This window comes from Rhynchophorus ferrugineus, unplaced genomic scaffold (assembly GCF_030347505.1).
Source record: "Rhynchophorus ferrugineus isolate W39M unplaced genomic scaffold, kcgeb_rfMv2 rfM1, whole genome shotgun sequence".
Lineage (NCBI taxonomy): Eukaryota > Metazoa > Arthropoda > Insecta > Coleoptera > Curculionidae > Rhynchophorus > Rhynchophorus ferrugineus.
Genome location: NW_027472580.1, coordinates 84,151,213 through 84,173,164, shown reverse-complemented (window position 1 = coordinate 84,173,164; position 21,952 = coordinate 84,151,213). Strand labels below are relative to the sequence as shown.

The 21,952-nt window shown below is 34.0% G+C and overlaps 2 protein-coding genes across 14 annotated transcripts in view; both read right to left on the bottom strand.

Annotated features, from left to right (window-relative positions):
* Nucleotides 1-2,222: 2,222 nt before the first annotated feature.
* LOC143191091 (synaptic vesicle glycoprotein 2B) lies at nucleotides 2,223-14,358 on the bottom strand. Of its 5 annotated transcripts, none has more exons than XM_076395847.1 (11): nucleotides 14,162-14,358; nucleotides 10,833-11,060; nucleotides 9,415-9,577; nucleotides 9,188-9,360; nucleotides 8,282-8,466; nucleotides 8,052-8,221; nucleotides 7,057-7,204; nucleotides 3,816-3,933; nucleotides 3,597-3,756; nucleotides 3,412-3,539; nucleotides 2,223-2,348 (listed from the first exon to the last, which is right to left on the bottom strand). In XM_076395847.1, exons 1-11 carry the CDS (start codon nucleotides 14,214-14,216, stop codon nucleotides 2,293-2,295), a joined length of 1,584 nt encoding a protein of 527 aa, XP_076251962.1. In that variant the 5' UTR covers nucleotides 14,217-14,358; the 3' UTR covers nucleotides 2,223-2,292. The 5 variants fall into 5 exon arrangements, with proteins under 5 accessions (XP_076251962.1, XP_076251944.1, XP_076251955.1 ...); XM_076395829.1 differs by lacking the exon at nucleotides 2,223-2,348 and adding an exon at nucleotides 2,369-2,544; XM_076395840.1 differs by lacking the exon at nucleotides 2,223-2,348 and adding an exon at nucleotides 2,369-2,544 and having other exon boundaries at nucleotides 14,168-14,358.
* A 2,016-nt stretch (nucleotides 14,359-16,374) lies between these two features.
* Nucleotides 16,375-21,952, bottom strand: part of rols (zinc-RING finger and ankyrin repeat domain-containing protein rolling pebbles) — a 394,615-nt gene continuing 389,037 nt past the window's right edge. For all 9 annotated transcript variants that reach the window (XM_076395750.1, XM_076395765.1, XM_076395760.1 and 6 more), the window contains 4 exons: nucleotides 21,660-21,926; nucleotides 18,503-18,854; nucleotides 18,248-18,443; nucleotides 16,375-17,561 (listed from right to left, as the gene is read on the bottom strand). In XM_076395750.1, the coding sequence (XP_076251865.1) occupies nucleotides 17,280-17,561; nucleotides 18,248-18,443; nucleotides 18,503-18,854; nucleotides 21,660-21,926 (1,097 nt within the window). In that variant the 3' untranslated portion in view covers nucleotides 16,375-17,279. The remainder of the gene's footprint in view (nucleotides 17,562-18,247; nucleotides 18,444-18,502; nucleotides 18,855-21,659; nucleotides 21,927-21,952) is intronic.

The window sequence follows — 21,952 nt, the reverse complement described above, 5'->3', positions numbered from 1 at the left end:
CAATAGTATTATATTCAAATCCAAAACACTAGGTTTACCGTATGACCTAATTTCCCTAATTCACTCATGCTTGGAAGATAGGTCCTTTCAAGTAAAGATCCCCAATGCAGTCTGTTCAACTTGCACATGGCCGATGTCACACTTCCCAAAAAATTAAACACAGCATTTTATGCATGTCATTCGTAACAGACTTCAGGCCCAACTCAACCAGGTGATTGTGTGGTACAAGTTGTGGCGACTGCAGCTTAACCCGAATAAAACTCAGGATGTTCTGTTCCATTGTTGGAAAGAGTTCTTGAATCAAATTGAAAAAGCTCCTATTCCCTGGCTACAGAAGGTATCATACCTAAGTTTCCAATTCGACCGCAGGTTCCAATGGTCAGCCCAAATCTAAAACGCTATTTGCAAAAGCAATGGCTGTATAGCATCCTATATCCACTGCTCTGCAGAAAAAGCAAATTTCGAATTACGCAGGAAGCGATTGTGTACAAATTGCTGGTCCGTCCAGTCTACCTTTTTGGAGCACATGTGTGGTACAGATACGTTTCCGAGAGACAACTTGCACTACTCCAAGTATTCCAATCCAAAAAAGTCACTCACACTCGCATCACTCAATGCCCCATAGTTTGTGAGAAACGCGAATACCCACCTCCAATCAGGCATCCCGTTCTCGAAAAGCTTCAGGAACATGCTCAGTGTGAAGTTCATCCTTGGCACCTCACAACTCGAAAATCAATTTGTCAAATCCTTATCGACCCATCAATTCCGGTAGTTAAACCAAATACGGCAATCCCAGCCGTAACCTAGGGTCCCTGTCGTCCGCAGAAACCACTTGTCCTGAACCAGAAGCGACATCAGCAAAATACCATTTGGTTCTAGCTGGTCAACTTGGATGTGTCAAAAAATATTCGTATTCACGACAGATCTCTAGTTAGCGTCATAGTTAAATTTATCAAATAAGATCGATCCATATGATAGAAGATAGTACGGGTATTGTGTTATAACATAATTATAACACACGTTAGTTAAGAAACAGTGTACTTTTATTCAAAGAAGAATAAAGAATACCCAGGAACTAATTGATGTCAGTTTCGTGAATCACTGACGTCCTTTAGAACGACTTAATTATTAACTTTATTGAACCAGCATTTACAATATTAATTTAATGAATTATACCAAGTAATTCAACAACCATCACGAAAACCAATATCACCACTGTGAAAGATTACGTTTTTGGATACTTATCATTTTATTATTATTTTCTTCATATTTTTCACACTTGTTGATCCCCGGACAAAAATGTTTTAGGTTAATAAAATAGTCATAAAAAATCACTGATGACAATTGTTACCCATTCAGTTATATATATATATATATAATTTATTTATTAATAAGATGTTGAGCCACCATTCATAGATTCATAGATTGTCTGAATACTCATCAGAAAGAAATGAAAATCTACTTCTCACTCTCTTCTCAAAAACTCTCCATAACAGTTCAATGATGTCGAGGTCTGGGGAATGTGCTGGCCTGGGAAGATGTTTTATGATGTTCTAATGCTCTGAAATCAAGACTTTTTGACTCTGTGTACGGATGCATCTTGGAGTATGGCAGTTTTTGGGAGCAATATGCTAGCCATAGTAAAAACTAAATGATTGAGGATATCGAGATATTTATTCGTAGTTCTTTCAATTGTTAAATGTCCAGGTTTTTTGATCGTTGCACCAAATCTTTCGCATTTCGGATTCCGTCCTTCTTTCCTCTGAGTAATATATACGCGTCGTCGAATTATTTAGATTGGAAACAGTGTTGACAACATGCTACAAGATGCGCTACGTTCCATCGAGGTGATATTATTTTGTCTACTCCCTGTATATTATAAATATTGTCGACAATTTTGAATAAATAAGTCGCTTATAAGAATCCTTTACTCATAGTAATTATAATAATAAGTTTTTATCCTGAATATCCTGAGGATCATGAGATCAGAGTCTATGGTTTCTAACTTTTGGGTATAACGAATTATAGCCAAATTTCATTGACTATAATACACACAGATACTATCACAAGAGTGAGATTTTAATTAAAATTTTTTTAGAAAGGTATCCTACATATCACTGCTCTGTAACTATTATAGAAAGAAATATTTTGGGTAAATTGCCAATTTTACAGCTGAAAATGTTCAGTAATTTAATAAGGTAATTTAAGTTAAAGAACAATCAGAGTTTTAATATTACTACTGTATTATATTATAATTGAACATTTTATTAGCTTCTATATTGCATATATCGACTATTTTATATCCATTTTGTCAGTATTTGGTATCAGACAGGATAAAAGTAAGGAACCTAAAAAAAAAGAAAATATATAAACGTATGTAAACATATTATTTATTAACTATATGATGTCTACAATATTAATCCTCATTGTTGTTTTAGTTGATAAGTAATCGGCCTTGGAGGATTTTCATATTCCTAGTATTTTTTGTCATCCATTGTTCCTTCTTGGGTACCAAGAATAATTTTAGATGTGTGAAAAAGTAATCTATGATTTGAACATTGAAAATTTAATCATGAAATTCTACAATCTGGATTAGAATTAACAGCTTTTAACGTTTTAAATGTATGGTATTTTGTACTAATCTTTATTTTTGACAGTAAGTTTGTGCTTTAAATATTCTGGCATCCTTCTGACATATTAACTTAAAAAACAATATATAGGTAAAATTATTACAAAACTTTAAATTTTTGTTCGCATTTTCCTAAAGTCTTTATATTTATAAATACTAATTTTTTAGTAAAAATGTTGTATATTTATGAGAAAAAAAAAGTTTGCTGATAAAAAAAAAATTGTTTGTGTAAGAAATTAGAGTGTATAGTGTCTTCGTGAATTTTTCTGTTCTGTTTCCGACTTCTTGTTCATCATTTACTATAACGCTGTTTATGCGTTTTGCATAAACTCTTATAACCGGTATTACTAACACAACTCCACAAACCAAACTTCTATTACACCACATTTCCACGTTTTGTAGCCAATTAATTATTCTCGTTTTCTTGTCTTTAATTTTACTAATCTCCCTTGTTCTTTCAAATGCATTGCTAAAATGTTGTTAATACTGTTTCTACTTGATTACCCAACTTTGCTTGCTCTCTCTTGTTAGCTTTTAAATTTTTGAAATATGCAATCTGTTTATTTAAAATCGGTTCATTCAACTTTTATGTCTTAAACTATATATTTATTGAACATTTTATTCAATATTGAGTTTTCTGATTTAGCTATTTCTCGACAGCTTTATTCTCAGTATTGAAGTTAATGACTATTTAATGACCTATAATCATTATTCAATTAATTTAATTATTCAATATCAGCATAAAGTATATCTGTTGCCTGATTTCTGAATAAAATTCTTACCAAATGTCAGTGATCCGAATGTTAGAAACAAAGGTAAACAACCAAAACTGACCAACCAGGGTATTATTAAGTTACCAGCAATAGTCAGCACACGTCCAAGTGAGAGTGTGATAGAATACGCCATTGCTCTGAAGAAAAGAAAATGTCTTAATAAAATTTGATTTATCCGTAACTTTGTTTGTTACCTAAGTGCTGTTGGAAACAGTACCATTATAATTATTACCAATAAATCAAAACAAAGTCCTATGCAAATAAAAAATGATGAATTAAGTACAACAATCGTGGTAGTATTTGGTGAAAAATACAAGCAGGCCACGGAAGCTGAACCGGCAACATTTAATATAGCTGAAAACATAATTGTTCACACATAAAAACATTAATTTATTACAAGAGATAGAACTTACCGAATAAGTTCCTTTTACCAAAAGTATTAATTACACTGCCAGCCAGTATATAGGCAATAAGTAGCACAATGGATACTATCATTGAGTTTAAATATACATCAAAATTATTTATCAAGTCCTAAAAAAGAAAAAGAAAAGTTTTATAGGTGAAATTCATCGATTCTTAAAGAAAACCATTTTATAGCGAATATGATTAAAAAACAAAACAAAAAAATATAAATTAGGAATACAAATAAGTCTCCAACGTGTCAATTCATGTGAGATCCGTGTATCGAGATTCTTTTGCTATCCAGTTTTATGTAAATGGTGGTTACAACATACACACAGACAAAAAAGCTCAGTCTTAGTCAGAATATCATCAGACATCTTCCCTGGCTAACAGAATTGTCAGATCTCAAGAAAATTGAATTGTTATGGGGGTTTCAGAGCAGAGAGTAGATTTCTATCTACAATATTATTGAAGCATTTGATGGATGTTTTGGTATAAGAACGGGATAACATTACGTTTTAAATTTTTTGCACTCCATGAATATATTTAGCGAAGAATTGTAGGCGTGAAAAGTTAATGGTTCATATTGTTTTATCCGTCTCCTGTATATTGGATTTCACTGGTCAGATGTGACCATGTTAAAAAATCATTTGATCAAGTTTCTGCTAAAAGAAATCGTGTTTTCTTTTATTCTGAACTCAACGATAATCTATGAAGATTACAGTTGGTTTATTTCCATGTATAGTCGACGTTACTTTATTCCGAATCCAATCTTGTGGTGAGTATAGACGTAAACGAAGCGAACGATCGAAATCAATTCATGGCTCTCGAAAAGTTTCGGTCTCTAAAAATCATTTGACGGTTTTAATCGTTTGGTTTGGAGGCACGTATTCTTTTGTTTATAATTATACTTTTCATATTAGCATGAAAAAAGAAAATGTCTTGTGGATCATTTTTCGATGGTACGTGTAGTGTTTTTTTCCTAATAAAACTGTGTTTATTGCTAACATAATATGTACTGTAATATTGAATTTCTATTCGTTTAAAGATTATGGTAAGAATATGTCATAATCCTCTTATGTTTATACGACTTTAGTATTCTATTTATAGATTCATGAAGAGATTTCAAACATTTACAATTCTGCAACGATTTTAAAATAATCCACAATCACCAGAAGATATATTCAATCCCAAGAGAAAACAATGTATATGTGGAAATTTCACTATGAGGCAGAGATAATAAAACCTTAAATTAAGAGTATTATCATTATTTGCTGGCACAAAATGTGTCAACGGAGTCATTAGGCAATTCATCCGTCAATGATAAAGACAATAATTTAATAATATAAACTAATTATATAAACAGAATTATATAAAATGGTGTATGACTATATTCTAGGTATTTTATTACTATTTTGAAGGTGAAACATTTGGTAGCTGTGTTTAAATTATTTCAGACAAAATGGTTATTAAAAGCTGACAAGTACAATTATAATAATTCAAATTATTTGCTAACAAGCACATTTGAGACATATCTTGGAAAAATGAAGGAGTAACACCGTGAAACCGCAGTGATATATGGCATGGAAAAGAATTATGACGTGATAAAAAACATAACGTTCGCAGTATATTGAACGTCTGGAAAATCTAGCTAGGCAAAAAGATACCAAGTAAACAGAACAGACGTGTTCGAGAGTTTAAGTACCGAGGCTAGACGAAACGAGTGGGATAGTAGACCTGGTAGAGGACTCTTTAAAAAATCGTGGAATTTTTGGGAATTACTTAAAGAGTCCGAAACGCGCATGTTTTATCAGCGTGAGAAATTCTAGTTGGAAGCGTGTTTCCCACCCCGATATTCTCAGCGAATCTGGGTACAGAAAAAAAGATTTCTTGGACCAGCCTTGTCCACCACCACCAAGAACTCGAGGGACGAGCTTCAGAAATAAAACAATGTGCATCCACAACGAGAAGACAGTCTGATAGTAATAGAATTCCTATCTACATTAGCCAATCTACACTTTTCGTTAATAGTAAGTACATGCCATTTGAATCATAATCCTTTTCCCATGACGTATTAATTAATATCTTTTAAATGTATATATATGTATTCTTTATTACCAATTAAATAACTCGTCTTTGGCTATTAATTTACTCAAGTAAGCGAGAAAATAAATAGTATTTAATTTACAACCTTGTTTTCTCTCCTGCATCTCAATACCACTATTAATGTCTAAGGTTTTTGTTATGAGTTTTACTTTATATTTTATGATGAGTATGGTGTGCGATTAGTGGGTGGTTATTTTTATATGTTGATGTGTTACACTTTCAAATGTTTGCAGTATTCTACGAATTAAAAAAAATAGTAGTAATATAACATATTTTTAGTATTTGCACACAACTGTCATATATACTCCAAATAACAATATATCGAAAAATAATATTCCGACAACCCTTGCCAAATATTCTTAAGTTGTTATTGATTATTTTATATGAGATTTTTAATAAATATCTTTTCTCTCACCAGAGGTGAAATACTTTTTCCATGTTATTTGACAAGTTTTGTATTATGGATAGTATCAATAAATGTAATTCCCTTCAATGAGAGATAAGAAAAACAACTCATATTTTTATGACACGTTATTTTTAATTACCATTTGGAAAATATAAATCAAAGTTAAATATTATTTCAGATTTCATAACAAGGTTCTTGCAAGTATAATACGGATATTTTAATTTTTCGTGTTATCTTATGAGATTTTTGTATAATTATATGTATTGTTGTTAATCATTAATATATATTAAACACATATTTATCATTCAAAAAGATATTTATAATAATAATTAAATTACAAGCAAAAACAGGATTATTTTCTCGAAACCAAAAGCTATGTCGTTCATAATCCCGCCAATTTTTCCCAAGCTCGATCAAATTTGTTGGCTTGATCCGCGGCTCCTAGAACGACGTTCTGTTCGTCCTCAAGCGCTGAAATTCATGCGACGAACACTGGAATTAATGAAAGTGCATGCGCACTACGACTTTGTACCAATTTTGAAACCTGTTTGCCGAACTCAGTTCTGCTCAGGGGCATTTTCAATTTTCTAACGAAATTCGTACCGAATGCTCAGGTTTGAACCCATCATTATGTTGAACGGCATAAACCCATTTGTACACCAACACAACAAAATGCGTAGAAGTAAATAAAGTAATTAAATTTGGTGGATAAAATAATAATTGTGTTCGTAATGTATTACCGAAGAACAAACAATTTCTTCCTCCACTATATCTGTCGATCGCAGCCATGTTAGTGCATCGCAAATGTCGCTAGTTTTGTTATTAGCTATTTCGTAATCATGAGCAGCTTGAAATACTTGTGGAAGGTACAATCGAAGTGCATTTAGTCTGTAATGAAGAAGAATAATTAATGATAAGTTACCTTAGAATAGAATATCGATTAAGAAAAATTAGTCAGGTATTAAAGCAATTCATTACTATGGGTTTATAAGTTGTTATCTATGAGGTAATACCTAGTTTATATATTTTTTTGTTTCATTGTTCTATTTTAAATGTTGTCTGTAAATCGTAGGAAGAAATACTGTATCATAGATAACGTCGAATTTATTTCCATATTCAGTTTATAAAAATATAAAATTCATTTTAAACATGGACTTAATTGGATCTGCCATATAATTCGATTTCGATTAAAAATGGCTTGTTGGCCATGTTGCCAAATGTCTGCGAAATTCTTCAAAACATTAGTGATCGCGGGTTCGAATCCTGCTGTTTCATAGATGTATTTTATGTTTGTGATTGTAATTGAAGATCTCTTTATAGGCAACAGTGGAAAACCCGACAAGGAATAACCATCCCAGTCACCTCAGTAACCAGGCTGGGTAACACCGGATGTCTTCTGGGATGATCTATTGGTTGGTTACTGGTCAGTTAATAGGCTTAATGCCTATTGAGGTCCGTGGTTCAGAGCTCACGTTAAACAGTGGGTCCAGTCCAGATAAACCCTCGTTGATTTAAGGATACATTAAAATATTTATAAAAACATTAGTGCTAATAATTAGAGGTTATAAATCGGCAAAAATTGCAAACCAAAAGTAAAATTTTATGTGGCAACATTGCGTCATGCTGGCATTATAAATATTGATGACGTGCGTCGAGAGTTTCATTGTACGGGGTAGACATGTTGCCCCTAATATTTTGAGTGATTAATTTATAACTTTCTTTGTATGAAACTTACACAAATTGGATTATAGAATGAACCACTGAAACCAATAATAAATTAAGTCGATGCTCTTTGCTGAACAGTGGCTTTATATGGCTCCATCCAGAAATAATATACTCCTTCCACGATTTATGTACAATCTCTTCATCTTCATTCCCAGATATCTCGTCAATCAAACTTGTAATCTATAATAAATATTATGACATAGTTGTTTTCGTTAGTGAACTGTTATTATGTTACTTTACCCCATATTTCTCTTTAGGATTGTTTGTGTTCATTTTGTAGATTTGTTGGAAAACCCGCAGAGCTTCTTGATTTTTGCCTGTGCTCATTAAAAATTTGGGTGTCTCCGGAAGGAAAAATAATGATATCGCTGATAACACTGAGGGTAGGGCACTGATTAATAGTAACATATTCCATGAAAAGTATCCTAAAAATACTAAGTGTTATTCATATTCACAATTTTATTTTTTTTTGTAAATTATAGTATTGCAAATGAGTTTGTGGATAGTGATCAGCAAGGAATAAAATAAGCTATTTATAGCGAATATGGTGAGTGTGGTAACGTATTCCAAAAAAAACTTCTTTTATTTATGGCTTTTGTAATATAAATAGTGGAGCTTTATCATACAAAATAATTAATTTGTCATGATGTGTCTTGTTCCAGCTCTGTTTTCATAATATATAATAATTTAGGTAATATTTAACAATTTCTTTTCTATGGTTATTTTAAAATATCTGTTTTCTATTTCTAATTACACTTAAATGTAAGCAAGCCTTCTTTGTGTTTTTATATCAACTGCAGACAAATGAAAAATCGTCTATTTTTCAGTTCGGAAATTATTCATGATTGTCCTTACTTTTTTTTATCGTAAAGAAACTGCTTGTGGTATAACTTCAAATGATTTTGTAAGCTCTTCTTAGATTTGAACTGGGTATTCATGGAACGATGACTTTATATCTTTGTTTTCGATATTTTTGGTTAGATATCTGGAGAGATCTTTGTCTAACAGTACCACTCTAGAAGCAGTACCGAAGGTATTGTCATAATCAGTTTATACAAGCATTCGATATTCTTTTGCTGCTTTTTTTTCAATTAAAGCAGAAAACTAATACTAAGTGTAATATTTTAAAAACCGTTATATACTTACCCATGATATTTTTGAAATAAATATTGAACAATATAGTTGACGCACACATAACAGGTACTAGTATGTTTGCCACACTAAAAGTGGCACCATACATCATTTGAATGTATCCTCTACGAGATGTCGAATGTAATTCGTGTAAGTATGTATTCATCGCTACATAGAGGCCACCAACTCTATAAACAACATTGAAACATTATTATTCCATCCCTATATTTTTAAATACTTACAAAGCACCACCACAAAACTGATAAAAATACAGTAAACCAATTCTTGTTGTTAAAGCTTTTCCGACAGTAACAACCGTCTCAGCCACAAAGCCTATGAACAACATTTTTCTTCTGCCTAGAGTATCCACTAGAAAACCCCAGAAGAAGCCAGACAATACCATTCCTATATAACATATTTTAATAAAATACATATTTTAACTCTAAACGTTCTAATATAAAAAAATAGTTAAAGTCTTCTATAAAAATTCTATTTATTGAACTATGATATTTACTAGATAAATTTGGAATCTTTATAAATATTCACAATAGGTTCTGATATAATAAGTACTAAATGTGATTGTGTTATTTTCAAATTTCAAAAAAATTGACAAATTTATTTATTCAAAGTGTTGGCGATTTGATTCTATACATCTTGCTCATCCTTCGGGTAATTTATGGAAGTCTTTCCAAAAAGACTTTTTGTCGTTTGAACAAAACCATTCATCGATATTGGCAAAGTGCTACTCTGCAAGCGCATATTCCATTGATGCCAAAAATTGATAGTTGGACGTGGCAATGCCTGGAGGGTACGGCAGGTGCGATAGTATGTCCCATCCAAGTGATTTCATCGCTTCCCTGGCCGGTTTTGCTTTAAGATACGGTGCGTTATCGTGCTATAAAATCACTTTATCACATATCTTCGGGTCTATTCTGGACGTTTCTCGATCAATACATGGTTCAAATTGATCACTTGTTGTCGGTAGTAATCACTGTTAATTGTTTTTCCAGGTTTTAATAGTTCGTAATACACCATGCCACTATTGTGCCACCAAACATTGTAGCATTGTCGATCGGCTGGCTATCGGTGGATCGCTAGATAATTTTTTTGTGCTTAGATATTTTTAAAGTGAATCCACTTTTCATAACCCGTCATTATTCGATGCAGAAATGACTTCAGATTATATCTTTGAAGCAGCATTTCACAGATGATTTTTCTATTTTCCATTTACTTGTCATTCAATTGATGTGGCACCAATCTTCCTATCTTTCGGATTTTCCCCATTGCTCACATTTAACACGTTTTTACAAAAGAGGTATAAATCTGGTGGTGTTACTTTCACAAAATATAACATATATAGTTTATATAGCTTGATATTAGTAGAATAAAATGGCATATGTGTCAAATTATAACATTCCATACGACATATGATATTAAGCTAAGCGACATGTGTTAGAGAAATGAATGGTTCAACTATCATTTTTTGGCAGAAATTCGAAGGACGTCAGCAATTTTAGACGCTAACAAGTTAAAGAAGTAGTGAAAACTAAATATATTCCAGATATTCTTTACATAATTACTTATTATTTAACTGAAATTAGGTACTAGATTTTAAATTCTCAGGAATATAATATCTGCAACTGAAAAAATAAGGTTTTACCTAGAAAAGCCATGGAGTTCAGTAATCCCTTTTGATTGGAAGTCAGATTCAAGTCACACACCGCCATCGGTATTATGTAGGACATAACTGCAGTCTCTGATTGCACTGATAATGTTGATATTAACGCAACTGCTACTAATAGAATGTTGAATTTTCCAAATTTAGTTGCGCATATAGCGGTTTCATAATCTGATGGCCTATTTTCCTGTATTATTTCATTTTGGGTAACTATAATTAGAGATATATAAAAATATTTGGTCTATTTATCCAATAAGTTAATTGCGTTAATTGTTGTGTAATAGTATAATATATTAATGTAATATGGATAACATTTAGAATTTGTGATAGTATTAGGCAGCTTTACGTACATATTTATTTAACCTGTTAGGTATGTATATTATATCACATCACTGATACAATCGCAATTACTCGAAGTATTCCTTGATGTAGTTAAGTGGAGTTCAGGTAAAAGTAAAGCAGCTAAAGCTGTAAGGTCATAAAAGGTGGATTGAAGGTGCTTCATTACCCTTCGCCAAGTTATTCCAATTAGGAAACATCCGAGCTTTGGAAAAGACCCCCTAGTTCGCAGATTCATGACACAAGCATGTTGGCGACTTTTTCGTAGTCGCACAAGTTTAAGGTGTAAGGAAACTAAAGGAAGGTTGGAGATTGTGCGAATTAACCTAGTCTATTGAAATTTTGGTAGAAGCTTGTAGTTTAAGATGTGTGGTTACCAAAGGTGGATTGCCGTAGCTCAGCTCAGCTCAGTTTCTCAGGCTATTCAAATTTTTTAGGCTCGTCAAAACTTTTTGGTAACCTGTGTAAAAACAACAGAAGACGAATAATTTGCGTCGAATTTTCTACGATTATAAGCTGTCCGGAAAGGACAAAGATGACGTATTTGATCCTTTTTAGAAGAGAGGTGTCATATTGATTATGTGTTTATTTTACCCTCAAAGGTGTGATGAGTGAGACGTCTAGGCATAGTGATTTAGTTTATACTAGGATATATTTATCCAGGAAGTATCCTATTTTATCGCCACTTCTTTGCAAATTAATATAATAATTTAATATAAAAATAAAATATTTTTTTTGTTGTTTTATACCCTTCATATTTCATGATTTGTATATACATGATGTACGGTAAAATTATGATTGATTGATAACATATTTGTTAGGTTTCTCTCTAAGTATTGGACTCTGAAATCATTTGTCTTATTTGATATCAATCATTACCATATATTGTAAAGAAGGATATTATATTTTTCTCTTGGTATAGGGGAGGTGCTGAAACTTTGTGGAAATTATGATTTTGGTTAAAATGATTCTATAACAATTCTTTATTCTTCTTGTACTTTTAATTTATTCTGTTTATTACCGGCGTTCCACGTATTTTGAGGTATCAAATGTAATTCAAAAGCAATTACCATATAGTATATGATATCAACATTCATTTTCACGATGTGTTATTTTTAGATAAATCGATGATTGGCCATCGAATAAGCTATGTAAAATGAAGCAAAATTAATAAACTAGAACCACTCTCGGATCCGGGGGAGAATTATCCGAACAACTGTAACAGGTCAATTGAAAAGTCCCCGATCTACCATAGTAAAACATATTTTTTTGTCAAAATTAGTTTTTTTTTATTCAACATAATTCCCTTCAAAGGTGATACACTGATTATAGCGACCTTCCAACTTTTCGATACTATTTTTGTAGTACGATTTGTCCTTTGCTTCATAATATGCCTCAGTTTCGGCGATCACCTCTTCATTCGACGAAAATTTCTTTCTAGCGGGCGTTATTTTGAGATGTGAGAACAGGAAATAGTCGTAGGGGCGCAGATCTGGAGAATACGGTGGATGAGGAAGGTCATGGCGTCTTTGGGATGCGCATGGAATAATTGTCACATATCGACGCAAAAACTCGAGTTTATTATGCTTGATCACCTTCAAACACTGCTCCGAATCATCAGCTCGTCGTTGTTTTTGGTCAAAAGTAAGCTCGCGCGGCACCCACTTTGCACAGAGTACCAAAATCTTTTTCTCATACCCAAATATTCGTGAATGATATGATGTACTCGTTCAATGGATATATTTAGAGTGTCTGCTATTTCATTCAATATGCATTTACGGTCATTCAAAATCATTTTGTTTTTGCGAATTTTGAATTTTACCGAATTAAATCCCATATATTCAGGAGTTCCGGAAGGTAGTGTACTGGGTCCAGTACTGTATCTTCTGTATACGGCCGATCTTCCCACCACAAAAATAACTACTGTGGTAACATACGCAGACGACACAGCAATATTGGCATCCCATGAAGATCCGGTCACAGCATCAATATACCAAGAAACCCACCTGGATCAAATACAATTATGGTTGAAGACATGGCGCATTAAAGTCAATGAAATGAAATCCACTCATATAACGTTTACCCTGCGTAGAAGAACATGTCCACCAGTGAATATCAATCATCGTCAACTCCCCCAAGCAGAGCAAGTTAAATATCTTGGTTTGTACTTAGATCGACGCCTAACCTGGAAGAAGCACATACTCTATAAACGAAAACAACTTCGTCTGAAATTATATCAAATGTATTGGCTCATCGGGCGCAAATTCAAGTTATCATTAGATACAAGGTGTTGCTGTATGAGTCTATACTCAAGCCTATTTGGTCATATGGAATGCAACTATGGGGTACCGCTAGCAAATCTAATATATCCATCATTCAACGGTTCCAAAATAAAGTGTTGCGTGCCATTGTTAATGCTCCGTACTATATTTCAAATAAAGTGATACAACGCGATATTCCTCTAGAACCTATAACGAGTGTAATTCAACGTGTTTGCGTGAAGTACTTCGAAAGAGTGTCGGTGCATCCCAATATACTCGCTAATCAGCTAAATAGCGACGTGATAGAGAAGTGCGTAGACTAAAACGTTTAACACCACCTGATATGATTACTGGACATATATAATCTTTTTAGAATAAGCTTTAGAATAAGACTAATTAATTAAGATAATATTTTATACAGAAGATCGCTTAATGAAGTGATTTTCTGCATGCCATGTAAATATAGTATAGACATAAGAAATACTTATTGCCTATAGGGTAGATTGCGGAATCACAAATAGTAAAAAAAATGTTTTAAATATATTCTAATATAAACCAATCTCCTGTCCCTAGACGTCGCCTCATTCACCTCCATTCGGTCTTAATCTAAACACGCCGCCTCATTCTCAAATTCACCATTTTCGTAGACAGAAATACATATTGATTTAAAAATATGCCCTTTCAATAAAAAGGCTGACAAAACACTATTACCTTCACCTTCATGACATTTACTGGGTTGATTCAAGTTGGAAGATGTATCCGCCATCGTTTATGTAAATGCAGACACTACACTATCAAAATAAACTTCAGATTTCCCAATACATATTGTTTTAAACTGTTTACTGTTATAATTAAACAATCCACACTGATAGTATGTCATTCCCATACGGAAAGACTCTCGTAAATAATTGTGCAATACTGTTAATTAAATGAAACATATTTTATACGCGTTGCTTCACTAGGCTTTATTTCCATGACGAGCTTCAACTATCTCTATAAGTAAATAATATCTCGATTCCATAAACACAGTGATGGAAATATTTAAGATAGGCAAATATTTTGATTATATTTAACTTATATTCATTTTTGTGTTTATTTACGTAGTAAGCCGTGGATTAAATGTGTGTTTTTTTTAAATAATTGTTTTTAAATATCTGCAACATATATCAGGGTCACCAAAAAATCTTATAGAAGACGTAACAATCGGGGTTTTGTTGGTGTTTTCTAAACTATTCAGCAAAGGGTGTTACTTAAGTGTTGTACGCTATTTGTGTTAGTTTTTCTCCATAGCATTGGTGTCTTGCGATATTTCATCGAAGGCTCAGCCCGAAAACATTGGACAACCATGGGATTTAGCTCCGTCAGACTAGGAATTGACCAGTAACTGTTTTTGTGTTCGCATAAATTGATTTTTTAAATAAATGTCTGTGTTAACAGTGGTGCACTTATTATATCATAACAGGTCAATTGAAAAGTCCCCGGCCTGACACGTAGATGGCGCTACGAGAATTAAGTTCATATGTTTTATAGTTAGCACTAACCCTCAAAAGATGCGTGTATGAATTTGACAGCTGTCGAATTATTAGTTTGTGAATTATAGCATTTTGAGTGAAGAAAATTTTGTTATTGTGAAAAAATGGATAAAAGGAATTTCGCGTGTTGATAAAATATTGCTTTTTGAAGGGAAAAGATACAGTTGAAGCAAAAACTTGGATTGATGCCGTGTATCCGGACACTGTCCCAGGAAAATCAACCATTAAGGATTGTATGCTAAGTTTCGACGTGGTGGAATGAGCACCGAAGACAGTGAACGCAGTGGACGCCCAAAAGAGGTTGTTGCCAACGAAAACAGTTAAAAAAATAATTTTAAACATAAAACACATAAAAAATTATTTTGAATGACGGTAATTTGAAATTGAATGAAATAGCAGACACTCTAAAGATATTAACTGAACCTGTACATCATATCATTTACGAATATTTCGGTAACAAAAAGCTCCGTGCAAAGTGGGTGCCGCGCGAGCTCACTTTTGACCAAAAACAACGACGAGTTGATGATTCGGAGCAGTGCTTGAAGACGATCAGGCTTAATAAACCCGAGTTTTTGCGTCGATATGTGACAATGGATCCGAAGTCCAATCGACAGTATCCGAGTGGACTGCACATGATGAACCCGCTCCAAAGCGTGGGAAAACGCAACAGTCTGCTGGCAAGGTTATGGCGGAATAATTTTCATTGACTACCTTGAAAAAGGAAGGACCATCAACAGCGACTATTACATAACCTTATAAGACCATTTAAAGGACGAAATTGCCGAAAAACGGCCGCGTTTGAAGAAAAAGAAAATGTTGCATCACCAAGACAACCGTGTCAGAAGTCAGTTAAAACGATGTCAAAAATCCATGAATTGGGCGTCGAATTGCTTCCTCATTCACTGTATTCTCCAGATCTGGCCGCCAGCGACTATTTCCTGTTCTCAGATCTCAAAAGAATGCTCGCTGGGAAGAAATTTTCGTCATTTTCCTTGGTCACAGTTATTGGTATTGTTATTATTTAATGGGCAAAGTTGCGTAAAATTCTATTACAGGTAACCGATATTACATACGGGCCATACGGCGCTGGTCTAAATGCAGCGATATCTACCCTTAAATATCGACCATGTTTTAGACCCTTTGGCTGCACAAGGGGGGGGGGGTGCCCGACGGGTGTTGAAGGAGCTCGCATAGCACGATCGTGCGGCCCAGATAAATAATAACGATACCGCGAGTAGTGGTAGTGAGATTACATAATACATTTTTGGTAGCTTCTTTAGTTTTTTTATGAGCTCTGGAGCACTGCATCATTTATGTACGAGCCGCCACTGGTTAATCAAATATAGCTTGATGCACAATAGTCACAAAAACCTACATAGAAAAAGAAAATCATTTTATATTTTTATATTTATTTATTCATTTATTTATTAAAAATCTTCCTATGGCTTATAGCTCTTACAAAGTTCAATAAATATTTATCTAAAACCTCACACAGTCAAACTGCCGACCAAATAATAATAATAATAATAATAATCATAATAAATTATAAATACTGTCCGAAATGAAATTTTACAAAGAGCTGCTTGGCAAGAACGTGAAATCGAAAACAAAAAAAAAAAAATTAAACATAAAAAATAAATTAGATAAATTTTCGTAAAGTAATTTTTCCAGCTTTGACCTTAATTAAAACAAAAAGAAATAGCCTGCTAAACTAATTATAGTATATATCAATATATTATTATATAAAATAGTTCATATTGCGATATATATTTTTATTTATTCGAAATTGTATATCTCTATTTATATATAGTATAGTATGCGTCTGTTTCTGCGTGTGTGTATATGTTCGACCCGTGTATTTTACAGCTACCTACAAAATTATAAACAATATATTTTATTGCTTCATCGGATGTATTAATAGCAAAGATCAGCGTGTAAGGATTAACTAAAAATAACGCACTTTTTTCTCTAGTTGAATTGGATTGGGAATGAGACCCGAGGAATGACAAAATCAAAATAAGAAACAGTATAACAACATAAATAAATAAGTAATTAAAAAACAACTAAATATATACACAGCGACAAATAGCGTTGACCCCTTAAGGATAGTAGTTATTCACACGATACAGTTACGAAATTTCAGTCTTTTTCAGTTATATAATAATGCACGTCAAAAGGCACTTGGTTTCGGTGTTTTGGCGAAGGCGAGATCCGCCTAGAGAGTTTTGGCGGATGAGAAATCCGCCTAGAGCATACTATGGATTCTCCAACAGATATCTATAAATATTTGGCTAGAATCACTGGTGGAGAGTATCGACGGACACGGCGAAATTCCTGTTGGCCAATATCCGGTTTACCGGAGACATTTTGTTGACTATTTCTTCTTGCAGATAGGCGAGAACCTTTCGGACTTCAGCGTTTTGGGGCGGGGCGAATTTCTGGGCTTCCTTAGTGTCTCGGAGCGCCAACTCGAAGTCGCCTAGGTCCAGGCGGGCTTTAGCTAGGGCGTAATGAGCTTCGTAGGATTCGGGTTTCATTGCTAGCGCTTCGTTGGCTAGATCGATCGCATCTTCCGGTTCCTTTAATGGAATAAAATGGTTAAATATATAGTATACAATATATAATTAAGATTTTGAGTTGATAAGAAAGTATTTTTGGTTTTGCATTGAGAAGTTAACATTGACTCTTTATAGTTGGTGCTTGTTTTTTTTCTTTTCCAAGATTGACCATCTTGAACCAAATGGTCTTTTGCTGATGCCGCTTCGGGTTCGGTATAGAGATATTTTGTACGACTGGGATCGTGAATCGGACGTGATCGTGGACGAAGTTGATGGTGAAGCTTTTCACGAACGTGACGACCATAAACCATGGGGCATCGAGTAACGCGGGGATTTTTTAAAACTGGAACACTTGGAGTAGTAAGTTGTCGCTCAGAGACGTACCGGTGCCACACATGTGATCTGTTGAGGCAGACTGGACGGACTAGCATTTTATAGAGAATCAATTTCTGGGGGATTTGGAGTTGCTTTTTCTGCAGAGGAGTGGAAATAATAGGCTGTACACACCATTGACTTTGCAAATAGCGTGCTGCATTTGTGCTGACCATTGGAACCTACGGTCGAACTGGAGACCGAGGTATTATCCAAATAAAAATAAAAATAGTGATCTTGAACACTCAAAATACTTTCTTACCAACTCAATACTTCTGCGATTCTAGCTTATCATTTAAAACATTGATCACATATTTGCAAAATTGAATACTTACGTTCAGCTTCCTTTTACATCTCGAGTAATTCAACAGAAAATTGATTTGTAATTGATGGAATGCTTGATTGTGTTCGCCTTGATCGTCGGTGGGGAATTTCTTCAGAGCGTACTGGTAGCGATGAGCCGCTTCCCTCAACCTGCTTTTCCTATAAAGAACGTTACCATCCTCAAGGAGCTTGTTGAGAAGAATGAGCCTGAAAAACGTCAGATTTGAGCCCGAGAAACTTTTAGCTCGACAATAACCAAAACCTACATGAATTCTGGCTTGCCCGCAGCCATGGCCCATGTTGCCGGTCCCAGTTTGGCTCCTTTCTTCAGGAAACAGTGCACGGCCTGAATGTTCTTGCAACCGATGGCTCTGTCCAGCGGTCTCATGCCGTTGATGTCGACGTGTTCGATTAGAGCTCCCCTATCGAGCAAGAACTGGACCAGGGCTGGATTTCCGTGATAAGCTGCCCAATCCAGCGGCGTCCGACCAGTTCGATCGGTGTGGTTGATGTCGGCACCTCGTTCGACCAGACTTTGGGCCGTTTGAAGTTTTCCACGCAAACAAGCCCAGCACAGTGCGGTCAGGCCTTCGGCATTTTCTTTATCGATATCGGAACCTGAGGAAATAACGCAAGATTAATATAATGTACTATGTGAATTTTTTATTGTTGGAAACTATCGACTGTTTCAGTTGCTATTTTCAGTCCTACTAGACAAGGAATACGTACATCTCCGTCTGACTTATGGGACGGTTAAAAATGTTCGTAAGCATATAGAATGAAATAGAAATAAACAAATTACTTTTATTTTATAAACAGGTCAATTGAAAAGTCCCCGGCCTACCATATTAAAACATATATTTTGGCAAAATTAGTTTTTTTTTATTCAATACAATTTCCTTCAAGGATAATATACTGATTATAACGACCCTCCAACTTTTCGATACCATTTTTGTAGTACGTCCTTTGCTTCAAAATAGACTTCAGTTTCGTTCGACCTCTTCATTCGACGAAATTTTTTTCCCAGCGAGCATTGTCTTGAGATCTGAGAATAGGAAATAGTCGCTGGAGGCCAGATCTGGAGAATACGGTGGATGAGAAAGCAATTCGAAGCACAATTCATGGATTTTTGACACGGTGCATTGTCTTGGGGAAGCAGCAGTTTCTTTTTCTTCAAATGCAGCGATTTCGTCCTTCAAACGGTCCAAAAATGCTATGTAATAGTCACTGTTGATGGTCCTTCGTTTTTTAAGGTAGTCAATGAAAATTATTCAATGCGCATGCCAAATACAGACGCTATAACCTTGCCAGCTGACTGTTGCGTTTTCTCACACTTTGGAGCGGGTTCATCGTGCGTAGTCCACTCGGATGACTGTCGATTGAACTTCGCAGTGAAATGATGGAACCATGTTTCATCCATTGTCACATATCAACGCAAAAACTCGGGTTTATTACGCTTGATCATCTTCAAATAGTGCTCCGAATCATAAACTCGTCGTTGTTGGTCAAAAGTGAGCTCGCGCGGCACCCTCTTTGCACAGAGCTTTCTCATACCCAAATATTCGTGAATTGCTATGCTGTACACGTTCAGTTGATATCTTTAGAGTGTCTCAATTTCAAATTACCGTCATTCGAAATAATTTTGTGGATTTTTTAAATGTTTTCGTCGATAACAACCTCTCTTGGGCGTCCACTGCGTTCACCGTCTTCGATGCTCATTTCACCACGTTTAAACTTAGCATATCAATACTTGATGATTGATTTTCCTGGGGAAGTGTCCGGAAACTCGGTATCAAGCCAAGTTTTAGCTTCAGCTGTATTTTTTTCCCTTCAAAAAGCAATATTTCATCAACACGCGAAATTCCTTTTTATCCACTTTTTTCACAATAACAAAAGTTGCTTCACTCAAAATGCTATAATTCACAAAATAATGATCCGACAGCTGTCATGACAATTTATACACGCATCTTTTAAGGGTTAGTGCTAACTAAAAAACATAGGGATTTAATTCTAGTAGTGCCATCTATGTGTCAGGCTGGGGACTTTTCAATTAACGTATTATGTCATTATTAATTTCCGAATATTAATATACGATTAAATATATTTAGGATCATTAGTTAATTACTTTTTTAACAATCGCATCTGCCAAATTAAAATTATTTAAAATAAACTGATCTGTACAGCACAAAGGATGAAACAATTATCTCCGTCCTATCCTCTCTAAAAATTAATATGGGAAGAAATTGGTACATCTCCGTCTGTTATAACGAATAGAAATACAGTCATACAGGCTTCGACTGTATTAATATTGACTGAAAAAAAAATACTATTTTCAGTCGCTAGTTTTTTGACTATCGATTAGTTGGACTGTTTTGCGATTATCGACTGTTTCAACCATTTTCAATCGATAGTTCCCAAGGCTAAGAATTTTCAATATTAATAGAAATCACAGATAATTTTATATTTACATATTGGCTTCGTTTTATCACATATATGTAGTAATACTTATTAAATGAAACTATATGTAAAAGTAATAGTCCAGAGAAGATTCTAGATATAATGGAATAACCATATTTATATGTGTATAAACATATATATGAACTATAGATATGTGTCGTTAGTTTACTAATATATTACAGATAATTTTATGTTTATGTACTGGCTTCGCTTTATCACATGTCTCTAGTAATATTTATTAAATAAAACTATATGTATAGCGCGTCTAAAACGTAATAGTCCAGAGAAGATTCTAGATATAATGGAATAACCATATTTATATGTGTATAAACATATATATGAACTATAGACATGTACCATTAGTTTACTCAGTTAAAAGTACTGTGTACTCAGTTTAAAGTATCAATTCGATATTTTACTGTCAATATCTAGTGCGACAGAAGCAGACGATTAGAAAACGACCAAAATTGCATTGTATATATCTAACTATTACAATATATAATTAGCTTTTGAAATTTATCAAAATTCTATATGAAAAACACGAAAAGAAAAACGAAATTATTTTTACCCAACTTGTAGAACCTTGCACGACGCTTTATTTAAGAAGAAAACATTTTTACGAGACAAGAACATGGTTTAGAATTTCGTGTGATGCTTTCATAAAGAATAGATAAAGATAATAGACTGTTTGATGACTACAAATAAGCACTTTAATGATTCTGAAATTACAGATGGTTAAGTTATCAATGATAAACTGTGGAATACTATATGTGAATAGACTGTTTGATGACTACAAATAAGCACTTTAATGATTCTGAAATTACAGATGGTTAAGTCATCAATGATAAACTGTGGAATACTATATGTGACATAATTCTGATTAAAAACTTCGACAACTAATAATTTTTAGGTCAATGTTTATGTGAAATTAATTAATTGTTGAAGTAAATTCTTAGATTATGTTACCTTTATCAAGTAAAAGGTCTATGAGACCAATGTGTCCTTCAGATGCTGCTAGCATAAGGGGTGTTTTTCCTGATGCATCCTGCTGCTCAATGGCGGCATGGTTTTGGAGTAGTCTCTCCGTTACAGCCCAGTGGCCTTCCTTTACGGCTATAAGCAACGGTGTGAGATCCTTTTTATTGGTAATTGTAATACGTGCGCCTCTGCTGATTAATGCTGAACATACGGCATGGCAACCGTTCGCTGATGCAATGGTCAATGCTGTTTCACCTTGAAATTAATATCCATATGAGTTA

Coding starts and splice junctions, on each gene's coding strand:
- LOC143191091 (XM_076395829.1), bottom strand. CDS start 14,216: ATGGCGGATACATCTTCCAACTTGAATCAACCCAGTAAATGTCATGAA. Junction 3,934..7,056: donor AAGAAATTGTTTGTTCTTCG/GTAATACATTAC, acceptor TTTCTTTTTTAG/GACTTGATAAATAATTTTGA. Junction 3,540..3,596: donor CTGTTTCCAACAGCACTTAG/GTAACAAACAAA, acceptor TCTTTTCTTCAG/AGCAATGGCGTATTCTATCA.